This window comes from Phaethon lepturus, unplaced genomic scaffold (assembly GCF_000687285.1).
Source record: "Phaethon lepturus isolate BGI_N335 unplaced genomic scaffold, ASM68728v1 scaffold7630, whole genome shotgun sequence".
In the NCBI taxonomy this organism is placed as follows: domain Eukaryota; kingdom Metazoa; phylum Chordata; class Aves; order Phaethontiformes; family Phaethontidae; genus Phaethon; species Phaethon lepturus.
Genome location: NW_010514071.1, coordinates 33,618 through 44,197, shown reverse-complemented (window position 1 = coordinate 44,197; position 10,580 = coordinate 33,618). Strand labels below are relative to the sequence as shown.

General features: G+C 35.1%; 1 protein-coding gene across 1 annotated transcript in view; it reads right to left on the bottom strand.

Annotated features, from left to right (window-relative positions):
* Positions 1 to 10,580, bottom strand: part of LOC104624564 (androglobin-like) — a gene marked incomplete at both ends in the record, with an annotated part of 43,051 nt that overhangs the window by 1,863 nt on the left and 30,608 nt on the right. Inside the window, 5 exons of the mRNA XM_010291967.1 lie at positions 1,067 to 1,181; positions 3,430 to 3,571; positions 4,588 to 4,690; positions 6,573 to 6,636; positions 8,560 to 8,728. Coding sequence (XP_010290269.1) covers positions 1,067 to 1,181; positions 3,430 to 3,571; positions 4,588 to 4,690; positions 6,573 to 6,636; positions 8,560 to 8,728 — 593 coding nt within the window. The remainder of the gene's footprint in view (positions 1 to 1,066; positions 1,182 to 3,429; positions 3,572 to 4,587; positions 4,691 to 6,572; positions 6,637 to 8,559; positions 8,729 to 10,580) is intronic.

Sequence of the window (10,580 nt, the reverse complement as noted above, 5' to 3'; positions counted from 1 at the left end):
TGCTGAAAACAACATCCAAATACACGCTACTTAAAGCATCATTAATTTTCATCAGGATTTCTGTGCAAGAGTGTGGACACTTTCCTGCAAATGACACTCTGCAGAGAAATTGCGGTCTTCAAAAAAAAAGTGCAGAGAAGACCCCAGAATATAATTCTGCTTTATTTCCTTCACGAGGAATAGCTTTTCATCCACAGTCTGAAGACAAGGGGATAGTACAGCCACAAGGCATTTTTAATGGCACAACTTCTTATAATTAAACTTCTTTGCTACAATAAATGCAATAAATTTGCGTAAGCTGCTTTAATGTTGCATTATTAGGACCTTGAATCTACATTGCTATATAAATTTGCTGTTACACTCACTTTTCAAAATATTTTTGCACAGTTGTGCTCTAGAAGCTATACTTCCTCCCCCCAGTGCCCATGACAAATATTTGGGCCTACTGCTTGCCAGAGAAGTCTTGAGAATATGGATGGCGCTGATATCTGTCTGGATTGTAGGCAACAAAGAACAAAAGCTATAGTTATTACTCCCCTGGGCCTCCTACCTGAGCTGTGAAAAATTGTTTAAATGAATTGTTCACTTTAGGTATAAAAGCTACACTGGGACCCAGTGAGTAATACGTGACCTCATGAGACAAACCAAACTTTACTGATGTGGCAGCTTATTTTACTAGGCAGGTATTTTTGAATATTAATTAATATCTGTACATGCATTTTATCACATGCCTCAAAAAGAGGGCTTATACGCTACCACTGGCATATGTATTTCAACAAGAGTATTTCTAATATTCCATTTTATGCTGCTGTTCTATGTAAACCACAATACTACCCAACGCTTACTTACATAGTTATGTAAGACAATTATTGCAATATCCATCTCAGTGCCTGCTGTGCTGTAAAACACACTTCTTTTATGTATTCATCCATTTCTTAGTGAAATTAATATTATGCCATTAAATATAATAACTCTAAATGAAGATCCAACAGTACTTCACTTTAAAACCAAATAATAGTCAGAAACATCTTTATCACAACGTTTGACTAGTTCCGATTGTGCATACCTTTTCAAGACCTGGCATCACAGTATCCTCTTCTCCAAAGACACATGGCACCATGCTACACAGATGAATATGGTGCCCTATGGGAGAACTTACTGTGAAGAGCAATATGTGTCGCCTACATTCAAGAAAAAGAAAAAGAAATCAAAAAAGCACTTTTTTTTTTTTTAAATCACAGCAATTCTTAAGCTTTTCATTTTATACATTTGGCAAAAAGGAAATCCATTCCTAGATATACCAGCTCTTAAAATCCTGCATTTCTATCTCCTTGCTTCTCAAAAACCTCCAAACAAAGGTAGTAGGTGAAAAGAGAAAAGTCACTATTATTTTATTTTTATTTGATTTGTTCATAAATAAACATAGCAAATTAATTTGTTATTTATTTATGTATTTAGGCTTTCTTTAGCAAAATAGATAGTTTCACTATTTCAGATGGACACAAACTAAAAGTTTTTTTTACAGGATTATATTTAGCTACCTTAAAAACATATTTGCTCTAGAAAGCTTAGAGAAGAAGTCAAGTGTTCTGGTCATACATTACTTAGGTCATAATTTCCATGTTTGCATTGACAGAAACCAGAAAAAGTTAACACATAATCGTGTCAGGCTAGATGAAAGGTACAGAGTCACCATTTTATGGAGCAAATGTGGGCCAAACCACTCAACCGCAACCTCCTAAGGTGGCAAACAACAGAAATTCATTATGTCTTATTGAGATACACTCATCTCTCATGGTTCTTGTTTGCCTGATTGTATTCTATTACAGATTCCCACCATAAAAGAAAACATTCCTAACTATAGTTATACAACACAGGGGGTTCATGCTCTTCTCTCCAGTCAGCCATGTCCTGCAGACCTACTGAAACACTTGAGGAGCTTGCTGATATCAAATGGTGAAGCTTCACAGTCTTGTATCATGGTCAGAATGGCATTTAGCTGGAGAAGTTCATCAAGGCCACAACTTCAGTGTTAACCAGAGATCAGGCAGTGACAGTAAGAAAGGAGAGTTGCACACACACTCGCACTTTTTTTAATTGCATCTTCTCGTGAGTGAAATTTGAAACGTCCACTGACCGCCAACGGGCAGAGGGAAGAAAGTCCCTTCCTGGCTTAGCAAGTCATTTCTCATTTGGAATGAAATGGGGGAGTGGTCAATAAACCCATTTGTCTCCCACACCCACTTCCTGAAAGCCTGCTGGCTCTGGCAGGAGTAGAGAGAATCAAAGGTGAGAGGCTTATCAATTCGAGCTGCCTCTACCTCTGGTAGCTTTGAAATTTGCAGGTGCAAAAAGATACATGCTTCTGGCTTCCCTACAGGACAGAGATATGCAACTTTTGGAAATTACACTAAGAATGTGGTGGCAGAACTGATCTATAAACACAATAATAACTTTTCCATTTCCAGTTTGAATCAAAACAAATAGAGGGCACTATTATTTCATTTAATAATAATGAAATTATTATTATGAGAATTAAATTATTATTATTGTTACTATTATCATTAAATGAAATTATTATAATGAGGGCACTATCTTTCATTTAATATCAATGTGCTAGTATTTGGTATTTTCTTTCTATGCCTATTTATTTGAAACCTTACTTGATATTTTTAAAATACATTTCTCTCTCTGAGATTAAACTGGTGATTTTCTGTTTTTGGAAAAGTAGAAGGCCTCCATGAGTAAGTCAGCAACTTTATGCTTATGGCAACATATGAGGACGTCATCTTCCTTGTTTCACTGGAAGCATTTTCAGAAACTAACAAATATCAAAGGCTCTTGCCTTTTATCTATTTATTTATTTAAACAATCAAGCAATGCTCTGCACTGAATATCTAGAATTATATGCAAAGAGAAAAAAAACGTGTTAAGCACTACATGAATACGAAGTAAGAGATGCAAGGATGCATGGACAACCTCAGAATTTCTCCTGTCATGTTTCATAAATCCTGTTTCAAGAAAAGCTATGAAACCTCCTATGGTATCATCATTCTTTTACAGTTCCACTAAAAATCCTAATTCTTTAATTTTTGTTGGTAGTCCAGGAAACATCTCAAAATCATTCTAGTTGTAAATTCCCAGTTAAAAGTGTTTCTATTCTAGTTTATTTTTTTAGAAAGTCACTGTGATTTTTCTTGCTAAATGCTTTTCAGTAAGAGTAAAGTCGTCAAAATCTTTATAAAGGTTTTGGTAAGTATTTTAAATTCATAGCAGTTTTGCAGTCTTACCAAATCTCAGCTATCAACCAATTTGATATTCCAAAAACTTATGTTTTAGTATATAAACTCTCTGTTACTGTACAAAGTAAAAGATCATCTCAAGCCTTAAGACTGAAGTGTTAGGACAGAAATGAAACCTCATACGTACCCAACAGGAAGATTTAACACAGTAGCTTTGGTTGCAGATGTATGCATCTTTAACAGAAGTTCTCCGGGAGTCACACATTTCCAAGAGAAATGTTCAACCATCAGCACACCCTTTGAAATACTAGAACATTCTCGTTTAGTACCTAGATTAAGAAAGAAAAAAATCCACCACAATTGTGGGGAGAATAACAGCAAAAGTAAGACAAATACATTTATGCAGAATTTGTATCTACTTCACAATCATTGAAGTCTTCATTTAGGCTTTGATAACTCAGAGAAAAGAGCCAGTCATTTAAAATGCAGAGGTGGTATGGAATATGGCTTATTTGTACTATTTACAAGAAAATAATGGTTGAAAGAGTGTGTTAGGAGGATGTGTAAACCAGACATCTTCCAAGTCACTTAAGGCTACTCCAAAACTCCATAAAAATCCATTCTATCCACATGCAAAGGAAGCAAACAGTCATACAAAGCTTGTATTTATATTATAGTTTAATTATTTTAACAGGATAGTCAGTTTGGGTTTTCTAAGCTTTCTTTTGGTTCTACCTACTTTACTCTAGATACACTAAAATTATGTTCATACCCAAAGTTTAAATAACTGTTTAACTTAAGGCAATTGTCATAACATTCATTAGCTTTTCTGAATACCATTCCATGAATTCTATAAAATACAAGTGATTTTTATTAAATTCATCCAAGCTGTTGGATCTTGAAATATGCCAGCTGTAAATATACTTAAGAGCTTACTGTGCACCAGTTTAAAAAACACTTCAAAAATAAACTTTGGTCATATTGCTTATTTTACTGCATTTTGATCAGCTAAGGCATAAAGTAGTTTGCAAGAATCGAATTTGTAGAAAAAAACCCAACTAAGAAACACAAGGAAATCCATACTAGAATGGATTGCTATTGCAGCTTGCAGCAAATCATAATAAACAGTAAAGGAAGGGATCCTTTCAAGAAAATATTTGTCATCAATATGAAATAACAAGGAAGTATTGCTTGAGTATTAGTTTATTTCACAAAATCGATTTCACTATTTAATGCTAAACTCTCAAACTGTGCCAAAATATACCACAGCCAAACACAACAGTATGGACATATTCAAGAATGGGAAAACACAACATTAACATAAACTTCCCTGTGTTGGCCTTACCTCCAGTATCATCCCAGTGTACTAATGCAGAAAAGCTAACCAGGATTTCAGTGGGCATCAGGCTGTCCACAAGTAAATAATAGGAGACTCGGTCATCAGTAGACTGCACAGAAAAACAGACATTTGTTCACCTTTCATTTGCGTTAAATGCTGTCCACCTGGGCTTATACAAAGTATGATCAAGGCTTTGGATATTGTGACCCCAGATATGGTATGGGAAGTAAGTAATTAACTGTTCTACTTCTTCCAAATTTCAGACATGTCATTTAAGCCCAGAGCCTCATGCTGTATGTATAAACCATAATGTCCAATTAAGAGAGAAAAGGAAACAGAAAAGTTTCTTGAATGAGAATTTATCTACCTTTATATTACATTCTTTATATGTACCTCAATTTAGTAGTTCTACATGCCAAACAGCATTCAATGGAAGACCAAAAATTTTGTTTTGTGCCGCAACTTTCTGATTCTAATTAATTACACTAAGCTTGAAAGAAATAGGCACTCTCTTAATTTGTAACACGTGACTGATTCCGCCTCATTAGGGTTTTTTTCCTACAAAAATATATGGAGGAAGCATTTTTCACTCTCAACTTTAATCCCTAATTCCTGTGCCAATATTAGAAACTACAGAATGATTCTACTGTTCCTACAAATTCTTCAAAATCTGTAGATGAATGAGCTGCTTTGCTTCAGAACTGTTTAATACACGTTGTCTTACATTTTCCCAGAGTCATATCAATACATTTTTGGTATTTGATCCTGGAATACCATTACTATTATCTTCATAGCATAATATAAAAGTTTTATTTCACAAGTCTGATACAGAATTTACCTAATAGTGTAAAAACCTCAGCTGTGTTCCCTCCCGACTGCTTGTGCACCCAGCCTACCTGCTGGTGGGGTGAGGTGAGAAGCAGAAAACGTCCTTGACCCTTTGTAAGCACTGCTCAATAGTCACTAAAACATCCCTGTATTATCAACACAGCACAAATCCAAAACATAGCCCCGTACTAGCTACTATGAAGAAAATTAACTTTATCCCAGCCAAAACCAGCACACAATGTAAAAAAATAGAATGGTTTTACAGCAAAGGATTAGTTTTTCAGCACACCACCACACAGGCTTACGTAGTCTTGATGCTGAGTATGGCTTCTGAAAGTATATCATGCAGTGATTGGGAAAATGCCTTGTGATGTGATTACAAACAGAGAGGTGTGAAGTTGCAGCTATACTACAGTTATGAAGCATAATCCATGTAGTTAACTTTCTCAATACAGGACTTTACGTAAAGTTCACTCCTGGAGTTTACGTTTCAGTACTCTACAATTACACTTCAGTTACAGTATGAAACTAGAGCTGGAACAGCATATTCAAGCATGTTGAATAACCTTCTGATAATATGAACTAATGGCAGGTTTGAAGAAAAACTGTAATTTCAGTGTAACTAACTGGTATTTCTAATCCCTGCAACAGAATCTTGTAAGCTATTAAAGGACTTAGCAAGTAAAGAGAAAATGGAGGGCTACGCTATACAGACTCCAGATTTGGATTTTAGGTGACAGGTTAAGATGAAGGAGAATTGAAGGGCAGATTCTGCAGCTGAATCATCATTAAATTTAATTTAAACTCTAAACTGTTATAAGGTAGATCTAAGTCAAGATAAAGAGAGGATGCAGATCTGATTCACTGTAATATATACTCTCACTACCAACTTTCATGATTTACATACTCGATTTTTTTATTATCATAAAAGAGCATTCCGTAACATTTTTTTCTTGTCTTAAACACAGTGAAATACTTTTGGATATTTGCTAGCAAACATTACCTTTATATTAACTATAGTAATCTCAATGCATTATTATTTTTTCAGTAATAACAGTTCTAGGTGATCTGCTGATATAATTTAGGATATATGTGTTATCTAATTATGTAAGACTTGGACAAAGGTAAAAAGAAGCACATGAAAACTCAGTACAGTCATATACCTTAAAATCCGTCTTCTGATAGTTATAAGCATATGTATGTGGCTTGTGGAAAACATACAGGTTCCTAGGAAGAAAATAAAATAAAAATACATGTAGGAAAACAATCTCAGTAAAAACGATATATTTCAGGAAAATGTCTATTTCATAACATAAGATACTAATTTTATTTTCATAAATCAGACTCCCAGCTATTTCTCAAAAATGGTTCAACATTTTTAGTTTCAAAAAAGGTGAATAAAATTCATCTCCAGAGAAAGCAGCTGACATTAATTTTGATCTTTGCTGAACTTCTACAGTTTTCCATTGGAGGTCAGGCCACTAATTTGTCCAGTTTGAATCTATAAATGGTAATAAGCTAATATTACTCTAAAACTTCCATGCCTACCTGCAAATTACTGTAATAAAGTTATCTATAAAGTATCACTGTAAGGAAGAACTCTTTTGTATAGTTTATTAATGTGCTTTTTCAATTCTGTTTGCACACCTTCAGAAAGCTACTTAGCTCCTGACAACAATTTTTTCTAACCTTGATTTAACCAAGGGCAACATAAATTACTTCAGCTTTAATTGAGGATGGAATCAGATGCTAAGACCAATGTTTTTCTTAAAATAAATGCTTTGATTACTCAGAAACTTCACAGGGATCCTGATCCATTGCTGATATATCAATCCCTACAATGAATAAAATTTTCCTCATTTCTCCAAGTTGATATGAACTCTGAATATTCACCTTATTTTCACTGTATCTGAGATACAGGCATTTCAGACAAGAAAATGCTTTCAACAGAACTGACTGGTAAAATGAAAATCTTAGGTGCCTAATTTCTTCTGAGTGATAAATTCTTCAAAGTTCAATCAAAATGCTTTGTTACCAGCTACTTTATCAGTTCACTGTGAAAATAAGTAAACTCTTGCCTGTCTAGTGACAGGAATAAGAAACTGAAAAATGCTCTATACATTAACCAATATTACTGTGGTCTACAAAAGATCAAAAGTACTTTAACATTTGGCTGACAAGTTAAAAAGTTCGTATTTTACATTCTCTCTGTAAGACACTGTGAGTAAGACTTTAAAAGGAAAGGAAATTAATTTGCTTGTGATGCATCTTCTGAAAGCCCCATATTCCTGGACCCGGGTCTCCCTAAAATTAGTCAGGCAAACCTTAACAAGGTCTACAGTGATCTATGATCTTTCATTCCTAAAGTTCCTGTAGTGGTGCTGGGATAAAAGTTATACATTCTCCCTCAGAGAAGGAGAGAGTTTAATATCTGCTCAAGAAAACACTAATTTATGAAAATACAAGCTTCACAAAGAAATCTCAGTTACTACTTCAAATGAAAAAAACCTGGGTGAATTTTCTCTGATAAAATTATTCCCCTCAACAACATCAGATTCTCTAAAGGACCTATATTGTACCAGGCTTCTTAAAGCTGAAAGACAGAAGCAAAAAATATTATGCTACAATTACACCTGCTTTTTTATGTTTGCAGAGGTATAAATGCCTTGGAATTATATTGAAAAGGGAGTGAAAGAAAGCATCTAGCTAACCAAGCTGAGCTATGCTGCTGGCAACAGAAGATTTCCACTTCTTTTGCCTTAGAATTGTGTTGTTCAGATGCAGAGTGTGTCTGTCCAGTGGCTGACGGGTTGGGCATGTGAGCGCCCTAATGGCTGCATGCTCCATGACCTACCATCTTCCACCCACATTTCAGTCTGACAGATGCTTTATGAAGCTGGTGGTTGTGTTCTCCGCTGTAGTCTGGAGGACATACCCAAGACACAGCGTGGGGCTGCACCTACAGACTCACTGTCAACAGGGATAGTAAGTCTGGTCTGAAGAATAACCTTGGCACTGCTCTGAAAGGCAAGATAGTTACACAAAGAAGATGTGTTGAGAAGATACAGTTTTTATATAGTTACATTTCGCATTTTACCATTGTTATACAGTATATTTTATGGAATAAGACCCAAAACCTCTGTTCCTTACTGGAAACAAACACAGAAGTCTTCAAAACTAATCCAGGTTTCCCTGGAAACAGAAGTCCTTTCTGACGCCATTTCTTCCTTTGATTTATCCACTCTCTGGCTGTTCATACCAGTATCAGCTGTTTCTGACATTCGTTTTGCATTAAAACTGATATTTTCATTTAATTTTTCTGCAGACGTAAGAAGACACACAGAGTCAATACAGTGACAATATGCACATTAAACTAGTATCATTCATATATTGAAAAATTATCCTAAAATTACCAGGATATTTTCCATACATCTCAGAGTTTAAAAATAAAAACTAAACCACTAACCTAAAAAGCGCAAAAGGTGACTGAAACAACTCTGTGTAGATATTTGTTGTTTACATCTGCAACTGCTTAAGTATTCTGCCTCAGTATACTATCACATATTGAACTGTGCACTAGAACCTTGAATATGAGCATGTTAGGCGAACATAGATACGAATTCTGCAAACCTAAAGTCATCTATATGGAGAAAAATACAACCCCCTATCCAAAGCTGCTATTCAGTGAAAAGCTGATGGGGCAGTATCGTAAAATTTTTACAACCCACATAAAGTAAAAAATACACAGAATTGTGGAGGACACAAAGACCTATCCTTGCCTCTTGTGCTTACATAGTACCCCCTGTGACGCTATTCATACAAGTCAGTCTAACTACTTGTAAACAGAAATAGATTTGAATTACATTATATGAATGTTCTTGTAGGAAAATCAGAACTACTCTCAGATTCATACCAACATATAAACACGCAACTGTAGACACATTTTGCAATCATTTAATAACTTTTAAAGTTGTGTGTAATGTCACTTTCTCTGCCTTTGTTGTGTGAGATTCATATAAATAGTTATTAAAGATGTTTCATCTGGCCCAGAAAGAAGTTTTAAGAATAGCTCAGAACAGCTGAGAATAGTCAAACAGAACAGTTCAAACATGAACAGCTATTAATTCAGAATGTTTGCTGAGGAAAAAGATGAGGTAATATCCAAACAGGTAAGGTATAACAAATAAGAAAGCTAATTAGAAAAATACATAATTTATATTTAAATGTGCTTTGTAATATTGCACAATCAGCAAGACACATAGTGATGTGCTGGATAACCAATGACCTTACAAGATGTAGGTGTCTCAAGAACTGAAAAAAACGTAATGTAAGAAAATGCACCAAGGACCTTTTCCTCTTCCATACACTATGGAAAAACTACCTGAAAGCTATAAAATCTAGGCTTTTCCTTAGATTTAAGTTAGCGTGAGTTTTAGGCCTCCACTGAAATAATCACAGTGCTTGGCTTACAAATGTGCATAACACAAAGAGGATGACGAAAGGGTCGCCAAAGCAGAACTATGCCCAATGTCATCTTCCTGTGGCTCAGTGTTGCTCCTCTTTGTTCATTTGCAATGCGAGTACTACAGTACTATCAATAGACCCTCTTCAGGATCAATAAGGTCAGTAGATCTCTGCAGCCTTCAAACAGAAGATGTACTCCACCCTAATTAGAAGCCAATATGTTAACCTCTCTGATGATTATGTATGCAGGCTGGGGTCAGAGGGAAGAAGCAAAACCAGTGTCAACAAACTGGCTGAAGTTTCCCCACTTCTCTTTGAAGAAGTAATAAGAATCTTGTGAGAACGTCATCAAAAAGCATATTTTATTCTTTTTGATCTATGCAGTCCACAGACAGTGCTGTTCAGAGCTTCCTGATAAAATTATATGAAAAAAGTAAATTAAACTGCTAACTATAGTTTACCTTACATGCAAGAAGTCTAGCTATGAGAAAGTGCAAACACCGGGTGACATAATGAAGATACAATTTGTGGCTACAAGGTACTACTGTTTTCGGTGCTACCATTTATTCATTATCTGGACACTTTGTTTCTGGCTTTTTTTAGTCATGAGCTAGCTCTTTAGGAAAACACAATAATAAGAAAATAAGACATTTGCTAGCCAAGTAAATGAAAAAGCCCAAGAAAATACCACCTTGTAAAGAAAATGT